This window comes from Thermobia domestica, chromosome 15 (genome assembly GCF_964235325.1).
Source record: "Thermobia domestica chromosome 15, izTheDome1.hap1.1, whole genome shotgun sequence".
Classification (NCBI taxonomy): Eukaryota; Metazoa; Arthropoda; class Insecta; order Zygentoma; family Lepismatidae; genus Thermobia; species Thermobia domestica.
The window spans coordinates 184,214,509-184,235,111 of record NC_137468.1 but is presented as its reverse complement, the minus strand read 5'-3'; the positions used below and the strand labels follow the sequence as shown (position 1 = coordinate 184,235,111).

Below are 20,603 nucleotides of genomic sequence, written 5' to 3'. Positions count from 1 at the left end.
TGATATATGATTAGCATCATACTAAAGGCCTGACTACTGCAAGAGACATGTTAGTCGAGCTCTTTAGTATGGCACTAATCACGCGTCAGAACGACTCTGCATAAGGTAGTCCATGTCTTACTTTCAGACTTCCAAACTATGTTATGCTAAATGTCAGAAATCTTTATAGAACGGCTATGGCCATCCGTTTGTCTGTTTATTCACAGGTATCAGAGCAAAAAACGGTAAGAGATATCAACAAGCAGTTTTTTTTTTTTTTTTCAATCGATTCAGAGTCCAAAGTTTAAGTTCCATCTCCTCCGTTAACCATCTATTCAAACTGGAAGTAGTTCAAATAGCCATTTCCGGTTTCAACATTTATGGCCTAGATCGAAAATGGTAACAGACAGCGAAAAACAGTTTCCTGCAAACGATCAACGTCTCAAGGCAACATACCATGACCATCTGCAATACTAGCAAACCCGAAAAGTGGCTTAAATTTACTATTACTTTTGGTTGCAATAATGATTTCCACAAAGTAAAAACGGTACGAGACATCGATATGATTTTTTTGTAATTGATTCAGTGTCTCAAGAATAGGTTCCGTTTCTTTCGTTAACCATTTGTTTAAATCGGAAGTAGTACAGATTAATCATCCCGGTTTTAACACATATCACCATAGAACAGTAAAAAATAGCGATAAATCATTTTGTGCAATCGATTCAGGGTCTCAAGAGAATGTATCATCACAACCCGCAACATGCTACTTAATCCTGAATTTTCTGAAGCTTACTACTACTACTTCCGGTTTTAATACTGATATCTATACAGCAAACATCCTAAGAGATATAGAGAAGTGGTTTCTTCCAATCGATTCAGCGTTCTAAGAATAGGTTCTATCCCCTCCCTTAAGTCTCAATTCAAACCGGATGTGCTTCAAATTAATGGTTTTTATCACCATAGAATAAAAACAGTGAGGGATAGCGAGATGGCTTTATGTTATGGATTTAGGTCCTTGCGTATCCTATAGGATATCCAACTTTGAGACTTTTTTTTTAAGGTTCGAGTTTGTTAACATTGAAACTTGTTTGTCTTGCAACATCTTTCAACAGATGTCGTCAGTTCCGTGGAATGTTCTTGACTGTTTAGTGAAGAGGGAAATGCAACAGTTCTTTCTTAACAATGGCGGCAAGCAGAAAAATTGGGAACTCGGGACTGAGGAGCATATGAGGAAAAGGTTCTTCCAATGATTTTATTAATCTATTGCAATCAGCAGTTACAGATTAACTACTTCAAGTTTGAGTATTGAATTCGTATAGTTTGGAAGTCTATAGCGGTTTCACATTGTGAAACGGAACTCACTTCTTTCTTTAAGGATATACTACTGGGAAACCGCTGCAACCACTGAAGTTGGCAAACTGTAACCATAAAAAGCCAATGACGGACAGTTACTAATGTATGCTAAATAATGTATCCAAATACAGTAATTAGAAGAAGCTCAGAAGGAAAGTGATTTGATGTCATGTTACATACTGATATTGAGGAATTCCAATCTGTGAGCGTTGCAAATTGAAGATCTTGTACCATTTGTTTTAGATTAGGTGATTTTCTGAATTACGAATTAGTTGGTACTCAATGTCAGTTACGTGCCAAGTTGCAGCCTTATTTATTTGTAACTTGCACCTTAATTTACAGTATAATTTTGGCCATTACAAAATAATAAACTGACCTTACAAACGTAATAAGTCCAGTATAATACAATTATTACTGCATACTAAGAGATTTTAACAAGAGAAGGCGAAATTTAAAGTTGAATTATAAAACGCGTACGCCATAATTAATTCTTGCACTTTCGTTATTAAGATCACACAGTAGAACTTGTAGAATTGTAATATTAGTCCGTCCGTCAGTTACTCCACACAACTCTTGAACGAAGGCGAATTTTTGAACTCTGTTTTTTGAAGAGGCAGCTAGAACGATTATCTCAACCGAATTCGTGTGGCCCCGCATAACGTAGTCACTAATGCTCTCGTCTTTAATGCGAGCGATCCCAGGTTCGACTGCCGGTGAGGACACTCGGTCGAAAAATTATAACAGCTTGTTTTCAGGCCAACAATCCTGAGAGGTTTTCCTGGGTTCTCCTCATTTTCACTAGGCAAATGCCGGGATGATATCGAACACATAAGACATCACGCCGCTTCCTTCCTTTCCTTTCCCCGAATAACGTGATCGCCAAGGGACGTCATCTCTCATACGTGACGGGCTAGCATGGCCATAGATGTCGTGAGCCGAGAAATCTAATTCCTAATTCTAATCAACAAAATTCGTTAATGATGTAAATCCGTTAACATGTTCACTAGTAACGGTGGCTATCTATACTCCGTTTACAATCTATAACATTTCCTAACTTCTATGCAACCTGCACAGTAGCAAAGAAATGTTGGTTGCCTATAACGAAAGGATATATAGCCTTTCTTACTGCAAAACCCCCCTCTGAATATTCCATAAATGCAATCGGGTGATCCTCTTTACTATCTTTACCAGAGTTTATCAAAATCCATCCATCTTAAAATGGTAAGCAATGTAAGCTGCTTACCGAATATCGTAACCGAATTCGTTCATGAAGTCAATCCGTTAACATCTTTTACTGGTAACGGTGGCTATCTATAGCCCGTTTACAATCTATAACATTCCTTAACTTTTATGCAACCTGCACAGTAGCAAAGAAATGTTGGTTGCCTATAATGAAAGGCAACTGCAAAATCCTCCTCCGAATATCCTACACATACCAGAGTTCATCAAAATTTATACATCTTAAAAAGTTAAGCCATTGAAGCTGCTTACCTGATAAAGACAAAGATTCGGTTGTGATAGAGCTACAGTATCTACAAGCTGCACTTGTCCAAGAGCAGATACAATACATAATCGAGACGAAAACGACGGCAGAAACCTAAGGAGAAGTGGGTCCAACATAACTTGGATTGGGGTCACAGCTCGCATCATACGAAGATCGTACACCATTAAGAATCGATCAACTGCCATATTGCCTTGCCTAAAAGACAATAAAATGGTTTAAATATACACTTAAAAAAAAAAAAAAAATCACCGCAAATTTCTGTTTGAATTTTGATTTTATTTTTCTAGTTATGTCAAATAGTCTATTAAAGTTTAATACCTGTATTATTAACCTCTTAACTTACCATTTATTTTTAACGTGTCGGTAAGAATTGAACTTTATTATTGATAAAATTTTAATGGTTGTTGTCAATAGACGTTGTAATTGTAATTTTGGCTATTGTCAACAGGCTATTGTAATTTTCAAAGTTATACCCAACAATGTCAGCTATAATGCTTTTAACAATAAGTCACTTTAATATCCGAGATTATTCATTTTCTCACTACCGCTGAGTTAAAATTGATTTGATTTGATTTTAACGTCCCTTTCAGCAGCGAGGCTATATGAAACGGGACCTACTGATTAACGTGGAATCCGAACCACATCAGCTCCCGCCGGAAATCGAACCCGGGTCTTCCACGCCGAAGGCAAATACGCTAACTGCTTAGCCACGAAGGAGCTCTGAGTTAAATTTGAGTAAAGGTAACTTTGATAAGAATGGGATCTATATTATCAGTGGTGTCATTCAAAAATTTAAGTATCATAAAGTTTGTTGTAACTTTTCACATAATGTGTTAACTCAGGAGCATCATAATGGAGCAATTAGTCGTAGCATTATAAAACGAAAAAACAGCTGAATGAGTTATATTTTGTGTAGTAACGTTAAGACATTTGATAAAATTTTGCGTTCGGAAATGTAAGGTGATACTAAAGAAAAGCCAGGTTTTGGTAAATTACAGAACGATAGAGCTGCTAGAACGAAAGGAACAGTAATTTTTAGAATGATATAATGAGAGGGAATGGGAGTATCCCGTGGAAGACCACACGTTACGTGTTTCCGTATCACAAAGCTAAATAACCTGGTGTTAAAGCTGTATCGTGCTTGTGGTGAGTGCTCGTCCACTCAGCTGTTTGTGTTCAAGCATATATTTTTTTCACGCGCTACCCTGGCGAACTGTGTGGTATTATCATGAGGGCAAAGGTGGAATAAAACGGGCCCTGCGGGTTTTGCAACCCCCTTCGCTCGCTGACGCTTGCTCAGCTATGTTTCGTAACGTATGTAAATCACTTTTATTTTATCCATAAAGTTGTGTGTGTTCCCTCTCTAACTTCCCACTACACTCTTAACAACCCTCGCTTCGCGAGGAGCCCACTTTTTACTCTCCTGTTGTTTTATAACGTCACTGTTTACAAGCACCATCAGAAGTATCTACGTAAATGGTGGAAAAAGAACAATTTATGCATTATATATCACGTGCAAAAGCAAATGAATATTATTTTCATCTTATTTTAATGATAAAAGTGTTATGAAAGTAATAATAATAATAATAATAATAATTCCTTGGTCCGGGTTCGAGTCCACGCCAAAATCCATTTACATTACTAGCCCATTCGCTAGCATGCTCGGCTGCGAGAATCGACAGCAACTGGCGTTTGATTTGTGCTATATGTATGGTACGTGGCAAGAAGCGGACAACTCCAACCAATCAGAACCGTGTATTTAGCTCCTATGGCTAGGATCGAGCATGATTAAAATATATGCGGTGATCAAGCGTCATTAATCTACTTGGTGAGTACGCTTACACACTAGATTCGTGCTTCCAGACTCGTAGCACGTATTTGTCAGGCTGAAAAAGAAAAGAAAGAAAACACTGAGTATATACAGGACTAGCTCAGGAGAGTAATGCTCCCAGAAGTAGGAACGAAAAACAAAGTTCTGATTGGTTGGCGTTATCTATTTCTTCCCACATTACATTCAAATAGCAGAAATCAAACAATTGCTGCTGTCGGTCTTCGCGGCCGAGTGGGCTAGCGCTATACGCTAGTAACGGAAATCTCTTTTGGCGTGAGTTCAAACCCGGCCCGAGGAAAGTTTTTTTTTACTTTTTTTTTTTTTACATTTTTATAACACTTTTTAAATTAAAATAATATGAAAATAATACTCAAAAAAGTGATTTACTTACTTTTGTGCAGATAAGTAGTAGTAGTAGTAGGAACGGGTTAGAAGCCCCGCAGGGCTCGTTTTGTTCCCCTTGTACTCCATGATATAAATTTTGTGACCAACTTAAAACAACTGGCTAGGATAGCGCGTAAAACAGCTGGCTAGAGTAGCGCGCGAAGAAACGTACTTCCGGGAGCATTACTCTCCCGAGCGGGTCGTGTATATACGAGTATTTTGGAATATTCTGCAAATTTTGTTTAAACCACGAATTTGCATGTTTTATTGTATGATAAAATGCCACTGGTGATCTATATAGCTTCAAGACAATAACGTAGCGTCACACTTTACTGTTTCACAATGAGCTGGCAGTTGCTAATTTCAAACATTTGACAGTTCATTGTTAGCTGTGTTCGATGATTCATTTTTCTTGATTGTGTGAAAGAAGATTCATTTTAATGATGTAGACCTAGAGTACAGGATCAGAAGGTGACAATACTCAAAATAAACTAAGAAAACTTTATTACATAAAAATATGCATTTGGAAAAGAAAAAAAAAAAAACACTTAACAAAATAAGAAAAATCTGAAAACTGTGTAAAAAAAACACTTTCAAAAAATATAAATTACTGACATACCTATTTGAGAAACCACAAGTCACCAAAAGATTTCCGTGCACATCAAAATCAGATAAACTTCCCGAATGTGCTTCAAGGGTATGTTCCACTTTGAGTGTATTGGGGTCTCTTAAATCGACTTTACCTAATGGGTCACCCGCACAAATGAAACGACCATGTTGCCGGAGGATAGCGCAACCATTTTCGCCCACACTCAGCTAGAAATAGAGTAACAGTAGTTTTCAGTTACAATACAGTGGAATAATTATTAACAAATTTCGTAAGTTACCATTCATTACTTTTTTTTTTAAAAAAAAAAAGTATAGATCTAATTGAAAAATAACTTCTTCAAAAATAAGTAAATGAATCATGAAGTACAATAATTTGCCTTAAATGGTAAAATTTGTAATTTAGTTACTGTGATAATATAAATTACACATTGTATCAATTTACTGTTACTTGTGATAAACTTTCAACCTGTATTTTAACAAAGCTCGCAACAGGAAAACTGTCTCATAAAAAGTCCTGAGAAAATAGTCATGAAAGAACAAAAGCTGTGGGAATTTAATGCGGAAGGTTCCGAACTTGAAGTTTCGCCAGTAATTCAAGGATGATATTCCAGCACAACACTGAAACAGTACAAAATACCTCTAAAACTAAGCTAAAACAGCCGGGCGCGGGACTAAGATATATATATATATATATATATATATATAATTCTTCAAACAAGAGAAAAACTACAATTACACTGTAGAAAAGGTAGGTCTATTCTCTTATGTCTGTACTCTTTGAATATTTGAAAGACTAATATCTGTCGTACTATTGCTGGGACTTCTAAAGAAGGTTGAGTTGGAATGAAAAGATCGAAGACTCATAAGAAACATACATGAACCAAATACAATGAGAGTCCAACTGGGAGGGAAGTTCAACAGGCACGTTCTCTTTCGTTGAGTTATTTAATATCTATCTAGAAGAGATACTGAAAAAAGAGTCTAAATTATGAAAACCGGGTTTCGGTAGAGGTAGAATAATTAGTATACAATATACGGTTTGTAGAGAATATATGGCGCTTGTTGCGGAATCTGAAAATAAAATCAGCAAAACGTTAGAAAACTTGAGGAAGAGGTGTGAAGACTATGGGATGAAAATAAATGTTAGGGAGATAAAAGCCATGGTGCTTGGAATAAAGCAGTCGGTGTCAAATACAGAAGTAGGAGGGGTGAAAATGGAACAGGTGACTAGATTTTGATACCTGAGTAGTATTATTAGTGATGACATGACGTGCGAACGTGAAATAAAAGCAACTGTGGGAATGGCGAAAGAATTATTTAGGAGGAAGAAAAGTTTATTTTTTGAGTTCTTGAATAAAGAGTTGAGAACAAGATTCATAAAATGCTTCATGTGACGTATTGTACTGTATTGTATACAGCAGAAACATGGACATTACGCAAAGGCGATGAAAAAGTCTGAAAACTTCTTAAATGTGCATGTGAAGAAGAATGGAGAGAATTAACTGAATCGAGCGAAAAACGAATGAGTGTTAAATATGGTGGAGGAGAAAAGAACAATGTTAGATGTAATCGAAAAGGGAAAGAGAACTTGGTCGGACATTGGCTGAGAATGGATTGTATCATGTCCCTGAGAAGGAATTTTATCATGAGAGACGTGCTAGAGGGTATGGTGGCAGGAAAGAAAGGGATGAGGTGAAGGAGGCTACAGTTGATGTACGGCATCAAAAGAACACTACATGGAGACGAAGAGAGTAGTTGAAAACCGTGCAGCATGGAAGCTTCTCAGTTGAGACAAATGACCTGCCAATAATGGTACCAGATCTATGATGATATAAAATAAACAATTGTATTGACCTCTCCTAATGACCACTTGTTCCTGGTAATTTGGGTTAACCACTAGCTCCGTTCCAGGAAAAACAAAGTGGCTAAACAAATATACTATTCCGTGTATATGTGACCAAGTTATAATTATCAAATAGTTACGAAAATCCATGACGTCAGGTGCGGTAATGCTCGATGTGTCTCTCCTGGTTCAGACTGATGGCCCAGTAACGTATTTTACATTACAGAAGACTCGGTTGAAGAACTACGAGGAAGTTACTATTATTCTTAATTAACAAAAAATTGGCTACTTACCAACGAATCCTCCCTTGGAAAGCCTAAACACTTTTTTGACGTTTCGGAACTCACAGCTGGTTTTTTCCTCAGTGGCAAGGTAAAAAAGGTTTAAAACGGAAAGGAGATAAAAAGTGTAAAATAAGGAATAGATACCACTAAATAAAAGTAACGTATAAAGTGGATCCTGAGATGAGCAGAGCAGAGTGAAAAAGGAATGATTGAATTAAAGAAAACGCGGTGTCTATGTTGCGTCACTGTTGCCAGATTCAAAGTAAGCTTCAAAGGTAGGTACCCAAGTTCGATCAATGTTCAACGCAGGTTCGTATTTATGAATAAAGAACGATTCTTTAATTTTTATTTATTTATTTTTTTATTTTTTTTGCTGAACCTATTACCTTAACTTGTTTTATAGTGTGTGAATGTTTTTTTTTTTTTAAATGAAGAGCCAAACCCGACATGCCTTCTTCTTGTGACTTTTTTGATAGTCTAACATGTTCCTTAACACGCGTGTTATTATTGCGTTTCGTTTGGTCAATATATGAGGAGTCACATTCGCATTGAACGTGGTAAATACCTGACTTATTTAATGGATTAACAAAATAACTTTTAAATCCAGTGAGATGTTTATATAAATTTTGGCCTCATATATTGGCTAAACGAAACGCAATATTAACACGCGTGCTAAGGAACATGTTAGACAATCAAAAAAGTCGCAAGAAGAAGGCATGTCGGGTTTGGCTCTTCATTTAAAACAACATTCACACAATATAAAACAGGTTAAGGTAATAGGTTCAGGGGGAAAAAAATAAAGAATCGTTCTTTATTCATAAATACAAACCTGCATTGAACCTTGATACTGGCAACATTGATCGAACTTGGGTACCTACCTTTGATGCTTACTTTGAATCTGGCAACAGTGACGCAACATAGACACCGCGTTTTCTTAATTCAATCATTCCTTTTTCACTCTGCTCTGCTCATCTCAGGATCTACTTTGTACGTTACTTTTTATTTAGTGGTATGTATTCCTTGTTTTACAGCTTTTATCTCCTTTCCGTTTTAATTCCCTTCATCTTGCCACAGAGGAAGAAACCAGCTGTGAGTTCCGAAACGTATAAAAAGTGTTTAAGCTTTCCAAGGGAGGATTCTTTGGTAAGTAGCCAATTTCTTATTAATTTGGATTATCCCTCCATGCGCCCATCTAATTATAATACTATTATTCTTGTTTTATTTCTTCTTCACAGTTTAACAGAGGTCACTCACAACTATCATACGATTCTTGCACAAACTAATTTCACGCAGTTCAAATTTACAAAAATAAATTGTACTTGCGTCTGGAAATTTCTCAGGTATCTTGTTGAAAGATATGGCTTGTATTCCAGTAGCCTCTTTCATATCCTGGCAGAATGCGAGGGGCGATCTTGAGATGTGATCAAGTTTGTCTCTTGATGGATATGGACCATGTTGATCTCGATTCCGTGCATTTCTGGTAGCTCCTGCTTGTACATCAGCCTCCGGATCTCCTGGTAGTACTGCATGTTAATTTTACATTTTTTTTTTTTTTTTTCACCCTGCAAATCTTTAGTTTGCCTCTGTAACAATGGCCGCGAACCACCATGAACCAAGGCTCTTTACATCCTCGGACTCACTTCGTAAAACGCTTCATCCCTTTGTCAGTGAACATGATAACTCAGCGACATACCACTACTTTCAGTCTGCCAGATCCCGTTCGTACAGCTTCCGAGCGTTACTCCTGAGTTTCTGTCGTTGGGAATCAATAAGGCAGTAACTGCTAACCTTGAATATTTTTTCATGTTTCAGTCGTTAGCTCACGGTGCAGTTGACAGTTGCAAAACAAAAGATTTACCGTAAATTTTAAAACAAATCGTCAAGCTCAGCCGAACTGATAAAATATCGTACTATGAAGAACCTGTTTAAGGTTCATTAATTGAAGTTTAAACGCTCAAGATGTACAAAAATGTATTTTTAAAAATACGGTGAATTTGTCTCTAAAACCCAGAGCTTTTGTGTAGTTTTATTTATTTATTTATTCTTTTACTAATAAGAAATACAGCCTTCTATGTTAGCCTGTCTGGTACCTAGAGCAATTTAAAGATGGTGCATCGATTTGAACATTTGTTGGGGGCGCGGTGGCTCAGTGGTAGAGCGTTCACCTCTGGTGCTTGGGGTCCCGGGTTCGATCCCAGCCCCCGCCAAGTAAACTTTGTGGTGGACAAAAACCGTGCTTGTGGGTTTTCTCGGGGTTCTCCCGTTTCCTCCCACTTTCTTCATTCCACCATTTCACTCATCTCTCATAATCACCGTCTCCTTTAGCCTAACCGGCATAATCGTGGGACGTAAAACTCAAAGATTTCATTTCATTTCATTTTGAACATTTGTTAATCGTTTCTTATGGACAAGGGATAGAAACCATCCGACATTCATCGAGAATTGGTGGACGTCTATAGGGAAAATGTTATGCCGTAGAAACAGGTGTATGTGTGGTGCAACGTATTCGCTAGTGGTGGAAGGACTGTGACAAACGATGACAAGCGGCAGACCAGCAACGTCTATCACCAACAGGAATGTGTATGATGTTGTTACGATGGTTCTTGAAGACAGAAAAGTGAGGCTGCCTCACATTGCAGATGAATTGAAAATCTCACATGGTTCAGTAGAGAGAATCGTTCATGGCTAACTTGGTTTCAGGAAAGTGTGTGAGTACTGGGTACCAAAACATCTGAGTGAGGCCAAAAACATCTTCAAATGGGCAATTTCCTGACCCACCTCACACAATATGTCCACGAAAGAAGTTCATTCCTTCATAGCATCATAACAGGTGATGATACCGCAATAGCCCTATGGAGATCCGAATCAAAACAACAGAGCATGACATACAAACATCCAGCGTCACCGCCGGCGAAGAAATTCAAGACCACATCTGCTAAGAAAATAATAGCTACTGTATTTTGAGACTGTGAACGTGTTATACATATTAAATTTCTAGCAAACAGTACGCGCATTCCTGCCGACACGTACTGATAAACCATGGACAGGCTGAAGGTAGTCACACCTCAGAAACAAAATGAGGCACTACGAAAGGGATGCTGTTACTGCATGATAACTCACGGCCACATACAGCCATACGGACCCGTACACATATCATGAGTTTCAACTGGAAAATTCTTGACCATCCTTCGTAGAGTCGTGATTTAGCCCCTTCCAACTACCATTTGCTTGGACTCCTAAAGACACTTGCGTTGGAGGAGTTTCGATACGCTGGATGAGGGACAATAGACTATGGTTACCTGGAATAATATTGATTTGCAAAGAGCATGGACGATTTGGTGTCACGTTGAAATGCATCTTTGGACCGCATTGGTTCCTATGTCAGATGTGATAACAATGTGTCAAACATGACACATTTTCAGATATATTTTTCTCTGCATGTTTTTCAATAAATCGAAAATTCATCTCACTTTTTGAAACACTTTTGTATTAAGAAGAGAATGGTTTCTACACAGACTGGAAAACTTCAATATTCAAGTTCAATGTTCAACTTTCAAAACTGAACTGTCAAATTTCCTTTGATTCTTGTTGTATTAGAATTTAGCGCCCATTTTAGCACAAAGTAGCGTAGAAGTGTTGTGTGTGAGAGAGGCAGGGGTCAGCCCTAGGAATACCTCTTAAGGAGCAATAAAAAATCACTCACATCCAGAAGAATATTTAAATAAACAACGAAAATTCAACAATGAAAACAATATGACTGACAGCTCTGTCATAACTACATCAAATATTACCGATTAAATAAAGTATTTGTCCTATTATTGCGTGGTGGTTTACTTTCTTTTGCTCGAAACAAAATCCTTAAAAAACACTCATGTACCATCATTAATTAAAAAATATTATTTTACACATAAACTTACAACTAAAACTATTATTATTTCAAATTTCTGCAAAAATACTGGTTCAAACCGAACAATACTTACCAAATTCACTTCTTCCCCTCTAGTAAAGTTAAATTCAATTAACTTATCTTGGTGGCCTCCCATTAACAAAGTTTCCGGTGATATCTGAAGAAGACACTGCATTTCTTCCATATTATCTGAACTGAAAATGAAAAGTGAAACGGAATTTTTAAGTATCTTAACTGAAAATAAAGAGTGAAACGGAATTTTTAAGCATCTGAATTGAAAATTAAAAGTGAAATGAGAAATTTTAAATATCTGAACTGAAAATGAAGTGAAACGGAATTTTTAAGTCCATGAACTGAAAATGAAAAGTGAAACGAAATTTTTAAGCATCTGAATTGAAAATGAAAAGTGAAAGGGAAAAGTTTAAGCATCTGAACTGAAACGTAATTTTTAAGTATCTAAGCTGAAAATGGAGTGAAACGAAATTTTTTAAGTATCTGAACTGAAAATGAAAAGTGAAACGGAATTTTTAAGTTCATGAACTGAAAATGAAAAGTGAAACGAAATTTTTAAGCATCTGAATTGAAAATGAAAAGTGAAAGGGAAAAGTTTAAGCATCTGAACTGAAACGTAATTTTTAAGTATCTAAGCTGAAAATGGAGTGAAACGAAATTTTTTAAGTATCTGAACTGAAAATGAAAAGTGAAACGGAATTTTTAAGTCCATGAACTGAAAATGAAAAGTGAAACGAAATTTTTAAGCATCTGAATTGAAAATGAAAAGTGAAAGGGAAAAGTTTAAGCATCTGAACTGAAACGTAATTTTTAAGTATCTAAGCTGAAAATGGAGTGAAACGAAATTTTTTAAGTATCTGAACTGAAAATGAAAAGTGAAACGGAATTTTTAAGTCCATGAACTGAAAATGAAAAGTGAAACGAAATTTTTAAGCATCTGAATTGAAAATGAAAAGTGAAAGGGAAAAGTTTAAGCATCTGAACTGAAACGAAATTTTTAAGTATCTAAGCTGAAAATGGAGTGAAACGAAATTTTTTAAGTATCTGAACTGAAAATGAAAAGTGAAACGGAATTTTTAAGTACATGGACTGAAAATGAAAAGTGAAACGAAATTTTAAGCACCTGAATTGAAAATGAAAAGTGAAAGGGAAAAGTTTAAGCATCTGAACTGAAACGAAATTTTTAAGTATCTAAGCTGAAAATGGAGTGAAACGAAATTTTTTAAGTACCTGAACTGAAAATGAAAAGTAAAACGGAATTTTTAAGTACATGAACTGAAAATGAAAAGTGAAACGAAATTTTTAAGCATCTGAATTGAAAATGAAAAGTGAAAGGGAAAAGTTTAAGCATCTGAACTGAAACGAAATTTTTAAGTATCTAAGCTGAAAATGGAGTGAAACGAAATTTTTTAAGTATCTGAACTGGAAATGAAAAGTGAAACGGAACTTTTAAGTACGTAAACTGAACAGGAAAAGTGAAACGAAATTTTTAATTCAATGTACCACGGTTGTGCACTTGAAGCTAAATGAAACCCGATAGCTAACGAAAGTGGACGATTATGAAATATTTGGGTGAAATGAGAATGTGGGAAGAAACCGATAAAAACCCACGGATACAATGTTGCCCATGACAAACTGACATGGTCTGGGATCGAATCCTGGTCCCTCGCACCAGAGGTGAGCACTCTTTCGCTAACAAGGAACATATGCAAACCGTGACAGCTAGATATTTATGAAAATTAGTACCCTGATTAATTGTGGATCGCTAATCATCGTGATGATAGTCACTCGGCGCGGAAACGCCTTGTTTACCTGCTACGTATAACATATATATACACCAAGCAGTGACTGGGTGAGGCTGTGTCGAGTTATATCCCAAAAATGCCGGAAAAATGCAGAAAATGAAAAATACATGCAATCTGATACCTACAGGTGACCAAGAACACGGCAGTAGGTGATACACAAACAATGTTTCCATCCCAACGTAAATTTATAGTTTTTCAAATAGCACGTATACCAATTTATGGCATTAAAACAATTGGCATAAAACGTGAAAGAAAATAGGCAACGGGTCCGTACAAAGAAACGAACCAATGTACAACAACAAGACTGCAGAAGGACCGAATATATAGTAGGGAGTAAACCACAGCATGCACACCATCCAGTAACTAACGGGCTTGATATGTCATATCGAGTGCGCGGCTAGGGAGAGAAAAGTACATGTTTTGCCATACTATTTATGTTTTTTTTGTTGTATGTATTAGTGTATTATGTTAAAATATTTTGCGCCTTTATATTACTGGTAACCTGAATGCAATGTGTTTTATCTTCATTGTAGTCTTACACGCTAACGTTTCCTATACTCTCTACTGACACCTATCACAGGTAATTAATCTTTGCGAATCGATTCTGACGTACTTTCTTGTCACAGATTAGTTACGTTTCGTGCCACAGCTTTTCTGTACTCTTTTCAGGCACTACACCGTCATTTCTGTGGCTTGGATGGCATACGGGATTTTATGCAGTGTTGCAACTCCAAGACAGTTCGTTTTATAGCTCTAGAGAACGGTTCGAGATATCGATTTCATACAAACGACATTGGAATTGCTATGCTACAGGGAATACTTGCTGTTCACATTTCCGCATTATGTCACATGAGACTTCTTCATTCTACCGCTGCTCTAACATGTGCGCTTTGTGGGTGAATCCTGTATCAAGCCCGTTCGTCTCTGGATACTGTAGTTTACTTCCTACTGTGCATTTGTTCCTTCTGCAGTCTTGTTGTTGTTGTACATTTGTTCATTTCTCTGTACGGACCGACTAATTTCTCAATTTTATAGCCTCATATCTCCTTCATTTCGCAACACTGATAACCCACCTTTTGCTTATTTTCTTTCACGTTTTATGCCAATTATTTTAATGCTATAAAACGGTATACGTTCTATTAAAAAAAAAAACAAAAAAAAAACTATAAGTCTGTATTGGGAGGGCAACACTGCTTGTGTGACAGTACTGCCGTGTTCTTGGTCACGTGCCACCCTCCCGTAGGTTTCAGGTAGGAAGTATTACTGCATTGTGTAAACCTTATAGTTACATACAACACCGCCTCTGCCTTTATCAGTATTCCTACAGTAATATATACACAAGAGTCGTTAAAATCATGAGTTCTTTCACAAAGAAATAGCCGTATTTTTTTTTTTTTTTTTTCCTACATGAACAACCAGTTTGTCACGAGGTCTTATTTCAATTGTAGGACCCTACTACCAAGAGTACAAAATATGTTTGTGAAGCAATTCGGTCCTCATGTGAATGACTTAACCTGCTGAACAGTGCCATAGAATAACTGGTTGAAACTGTACCGAAAACTTTTACAGACGCAAACAACAAAGTAAGTGTCTCACTTATCACTTTAAAAACTAGATTTAAAATATATTAATTACTTTACGTAAATATTTAAATACTTTTTAAATATAGCCAAGTTGCACGCTAAAATGCGACCAACAATAGTGATCAATATGTGTCTATAGGAAATTTTGAGTTCCACAAAAATTAGATTAAACTTCGTAGGTAGCCAAGTTAAGGAGTTTTTACTGTACACAATCGTGACATGATTGCTAATATATGTGTGAAATGTGTTTACCTGTGAGTGAAAATTGGTATTCCTCTTCGCATTTGGCACCTTAAGGTTCTCTGTGTAAGTGCTAAGATACCATCATCAAATGTATGAATATGACGAACTTCTTGGCTCGCATGAACTTGGAATGACGTATATTTTTGCATCTCTTGTCCATAATAAGACGTCACGTGACCCTTGAATAAAATTTAAGGAAAAATTGTTTATTTATACACTATTTATACACTAAATATTTATTTATATATAGTGTGTTCATAAAATCAGTACCATAAAATTAGGAAGTGATTCCTTATATGAAATGAAAGAAAAAACGTTCTAATAAACTTGAGTCGGAAAACACCCTCCTTTCAGTTATAAACGCCTGGTTTCAAAACTATCATACAAGACCTCTCAGAAGAGGTTCAAGTAATTAGACAGCAAACAGTATGCGCTCTATCTAAATATCCATGTTTCACAATCCTCTGCTACCCAAGTAACTAAGCCTGTGACAAACATCTTGGCATTTCAGCTGAACGAATAAAACGCAAGCTCTCGCGCGACGTTGCCAAGTGGTAAAGGGGTGTGGTTATGGCTAAAGAGACAAACTACAGCGCGATCAGGTGACAAGGGATAGACGTGGATGTATACAAAATAAATGTGGCAATACGGCTGGCCTCTCATTTGCTAGCAGCATTTAAAAGGAACTTGGAGCGCCGCCTTCAAATGCCAAGATGTTTGTCACACCGTTTAGTACTCAGTATTTAAAAGTGTATCCTGGTGCCCCAACTTGCTGTATTCAAATCTTCAGTACAAAACTTGCTGCGATACCTGGGGATTGCAGTATGAAACATGGATATTTACGCAGGACGATTAGAAACTAAAGTTACAAAGATGGTATTTTTGGAGTTTCGTCTGTTATAGAGGAGTGAGGAGAGTGTGGTAATTTTAAGAACATGGAGTTGGCAACTGTGTAGTTTACGCCACTCGCCCCCTACGGCGATAGTTGTAGGTAAACACCAATGGTGACTCGTTTGGAAAAGTGGTCTCGCGAAGAACTCCGCTCAATTATTCGATTTCTGTGGGCGAAATATGTAACCGAGGCTGAAATTCACCGGCAGCTGGTAGAAGTTACAGGGACCGTAATGTCTCGTTAACATGCCATACAGTATGTCTCACCCGCATACAGCCCAGAAGACCACAACGCTGTTGAAGCAGTTTCGCTGGGACATCATCGACCACCCTACCTACAGCCCGGACCACGCTCCAAGCGACTTTTACCTGTTCCCGCACTTGAAGGAGCACCCAGGTGGCCGCTGCTTTCCTTCAGATGAGGAGATGAAACACTTCGTGATAATGTCGCTGAACATGAAAGGACAGACTTTTACCAGGAGAAAATCTTCAAACTCATCCCACAATGTGACAAGTGCCTCAACCGACATGAAGACTAAATCGAAAAATAACTTTATGTATGTACTATTTGTTGGCCGTATCGGTTATACGAAATAATATATACACATTTCATTGCAGCATTGTAACCTTATTTTCTGAGCATCCCTCGTAGATAGAGCGCAAGCTCGTTCCTGCGTAATTCCTTGAACCGCTTTCGAAAGGTCCCATTATTTTAAAACAAGGCTCTTTCGCATTTTTGGTGGTTTATAACTCTCAAACGATACTTTTTTCAATTCAATGTTTATTAGAACATTTTTCTTTCAATTCACATAAAGAACCACTTCTTAAATTTATGGTACTGAATTCATGAACATCCTGTATATACAGGGTGGTAGGTAACTTCACCAAAAAACTTTGGGAGGCGGTTCCTTATACGAGATGAAAGAAAAAAGTTCTAATAAACAAGGGTCGAAAACCGTCTCCTTTCAGAGTTATGAACTACCGAAAATTCGAAATATCACGTTTCAAAACGATCTGGCTTAGAAACTATATGGCCTATCCCAAGCGGTTTAAGGAATTACACAGGAACTAGTATACGCTCTATCTAAATATCCATATTTCAGAATTCACCGGTACCAGCAAAACGAACGCACCACTAGTACTCGTTTAAGTACTTAAAGGAGTATCCCTATACTTCAACTTCCTTTTCACAGTTCTTTTCACCGATAACGGAGAATGGTAAAACATCAATATTTAGATAGAGCACGTACTAGTTCTTGTGTAATTCCTTAAACCGCTTGGGATAGGTCCTATAGTTTCTAAGTTAGGGAGTTTTGAAAAGTGATTTTTCGAATTTTCAATGGATCATAACACTGAAAGGAGACATTTTTCGGCCAATGTTTATTAGAACTTTATTCTTTCACTTCATATAAGGAATCGCCATCTAAAGTTTTTCGGTGAAGTTACCTACCACCCTGTATATATATATATATATATAGAGAGAGAGAGAGATTAATAGATAAAGTTACTTTCTATTTCAAATAACCAGTGACAGATATTATGATCCGTTAAAGTAAACTGCTAAACTCAGATAAAGTCTGGCACATCTTTCTTAAGATGCCTTTTTAATGTACTTCTAGGAGTCCTATTTTAATGATTACTTTCCTATTGTCATTGCAGCAACCAGTCATGTTGCCATAATCTGTCAGATATTAATTGAAGAGCGTTGTTTCTAAAGATTTTTACATGTTTCAAGATATTATGTGGCATATTTTGAAAAGACTAACTAACACTCACCTATAATGTGCCCTGGGAATTCTAAAAGAATTTTTATATTCCTAGTATAATTTCGGCAACCGATCCTGTTGCCTTCGATGGCTAAACAGTAAAGAAAGCCTAAGGTTTCACAAATACAATTACATTTTTATTCAACTAAGTTCTTTTCTCATACAAAAGAACTAAAATCAGAACTAAGTTATTAAAAATAACGTAAGTAAAAGGCTCATAGTCACCGCAAAAAACAAATCATATCACTAGGAAGTAATTTCGAAGAACATCGTCTTCAGTTGCAGTCTAGGCACACTTCAAAAAGGATTTAAACCATAGGAAAGAAATTATGGATAGGTAAAAATGCTTAAAAAGAATTTTAAAAATATGCGAAGCAAAAATCTTCTTGTCACTAGAAAAAGACACGTTAACTATTAACATATATCTATTTCTAGTGAGAAGATGATTTTTGCTTCGCATATTTTTAAAATTCCTTTTAAGCATTTTTATCTATCCATAATTTCTTTCTTACGGTTTAAATCCCTTTCGAAGTGTACCTATTCTGAAGATGAAGACGATGTTCTTCGAAAGTACTTCCTAGTAAAGTGGTTTGTTTTCTGCGGTGACTATTAGCCTTTCACTTACGTTATTTCTAATTACTATTACCGCTCGCAATACAATGATCTATCTATTAAAATGCTACAATAGCAAAAAAGGCGCCTGAGCTCCAACCTATAACTTTGGATTTCAAACCTTTGATTAACGGTTATTTGTGATTTCATATAATAAAGGCAAATATTTTAAAGTATGTGTACTTTAAATAAATTATTTTGAATAGATCCGTTTTTCATAAAGTTTATCCTTATTAAATTATTGTTCAAAGCCTTTTTATTTTATTAAGTCTTTTCCAAAATCAATGCAAATAAATTGTGCTACCATCTTTGGAGTTCTTTTAAACTATACGTTTGAGGACGTTTATATGTTTCTGGCCAATCCTTTCGACAATGAGATCTCGGAAACTACAGGCTCTAGAAAGATGACGTTTTTAGTGATCGTCTGCAAATTTTATGTAGATTGTCCAATTCTAATTGAATATTTTAAAAAAAAAACATGGCCATTATTTCTTTATTACATTTTTACGGGTACACTGGAAGTGTTGAAATTAGAAAAAAAATAAAGTATCATATCCCATGCATTATACATTCCAAATGGGTTGCATATATCTCAAGGCGTTTGTTTCATGGTCAAATGATAATGAAAAACTACGGATAGCATTTCTCCACTCTAACAGTAAGTTGAATCTTTTATTGTTTGAAGTGTTTTGCCCACCATATATCACTGACATTATAATTAATTGTGTGTGTAATGTATTTGCTTATTACATACTGCATGCAAGAAGAAAGAAAACACTGATCACACATGAATTAAAAACTCGAACAGGAAGTAGGTTCAAATCTTGCAAACGGTGTGAGATATTGAAAAAATAATCGAAAAAATCTCTCCTTTATGGTATCTCTTGCCAATTTTTATCAAGACGTTTTTCACTTGTGTTTGTAAAGGGACATAAACAAGAGATGTGAGGAATAACAAGAAGATTTATGCTCATATGTGAATGATGCGCTGTGTAGAGAGCGCAGGTTCAGCTAGTAAGTTATTAAAATTTTAGTGATCACCGCACTCACTAAGTCACAACTAACTCATAATTAAGAGTACCAATGTAAAGAAAACTGACTAAGATGAATCAACTACAAAAATATTTATGAAGCCGAAGCTCTTTATTACTGTTTAGCTGTCGAAGGCAACAGGTTTGATTAGCGATATTACATTAGGGATATAGAAGTCCTAGCATTCCAAAGCAAATTATAGGTTCTAAACTTATTTTTTCAACTAGGGACAAAAGGTGCAAAATAAAATTCTGTGAATTAATAAACTTGCCTTTGTTTTCCGTAGCTACTGACGAAGGCAACAGAGATGGCTGCAATTGTTTGATGCAATTAAAGTAAGTTTAAATACTGTGCCTATGATAAGCAGGAAATCGTAGCGCATAGAAACTTCTAAATTTTCACGAAATAAACCGACACTAGTGGCAGAAAACTTATGGCAATGAACATTCTATTATTGTCAAACCGTGTATTAAATAATGTAGTTAATAGTACATTTAAATATTTACATTACTACTCACCCCCTGATTTCCCATCCAAAGAAGCTCCTCCTGTAAATCGAAAGCAACAGCAGACACACCAAATCGGTCCCCGCCATCAGCAAGAATTGAATGAATTTCTTGGAATTCAGGTTCTACATAGGCTTCCGTAAAATGTTCCGCTGGAGGTACGAATCCTTCATTTGGAATAGGATATCCAGGGTCAGGCCCTGGAAAATGTGCTGTGCCATTGCCATAAACTGAAATTAAAATAATATATAAGAAGTGGGCCTATAGTTCAACTAACCACATGTGTTTCTGTCGGAAATAAAACTTGGAATTCTTGCACTTAAAGAAAGAAAGAAAGAAAGAAGAAAAACACAACTAATTACCAATGAGGGAAGTGCAAATGTTATAACAGTACTAGCACAATACTAGTTCTTCGCAAGGGGAGAACACTTTCATTTTCGATATAAAGTACTAATGAGT

General features: G+C 36.3%; 1 protein-coding gene across 3 annotated transcripts in view; it reads right to left on the bottom strand.

The window, feature by feature from the left end:
* The window catches only part of PAN2 (PAN2-PAN3 deadenylation complex catalytic subunit PAN2), a 127,309-nt gene that overhangs the window by 87,971 nt on the left and 18,735 nt on the right, over nt 1-20,603 (bottom strand). For all 3 annotated transcript variants that reach the window (XM_081740457.1, XM_081740458.1, XM_081740456.1), the window contains exons 3-7: nt 20,157-20,374; nt 15,347-15,516; nt 11,768-11,888; nt 5,671-5,867; nt 2,824-3,031 (exon numbers count right to left, since the gene is read on the bottom strand). In XM_081740457.1, coding sequence (XP_081596583.1) covers nt 2,824-3,031; nt 5,671-5,867; nt 11,768-11,888; nt 15,347-15,516; nt 20,157-20,374 — 914 coding nt within the window. The remainder of the gene's footprint in view (nt 1-2,823; nt 3,032-5,670; nt 5,868-11,767; nt 11,889-15,346; nt 15,517-20,156; nt 20,375-20,603) is intronic.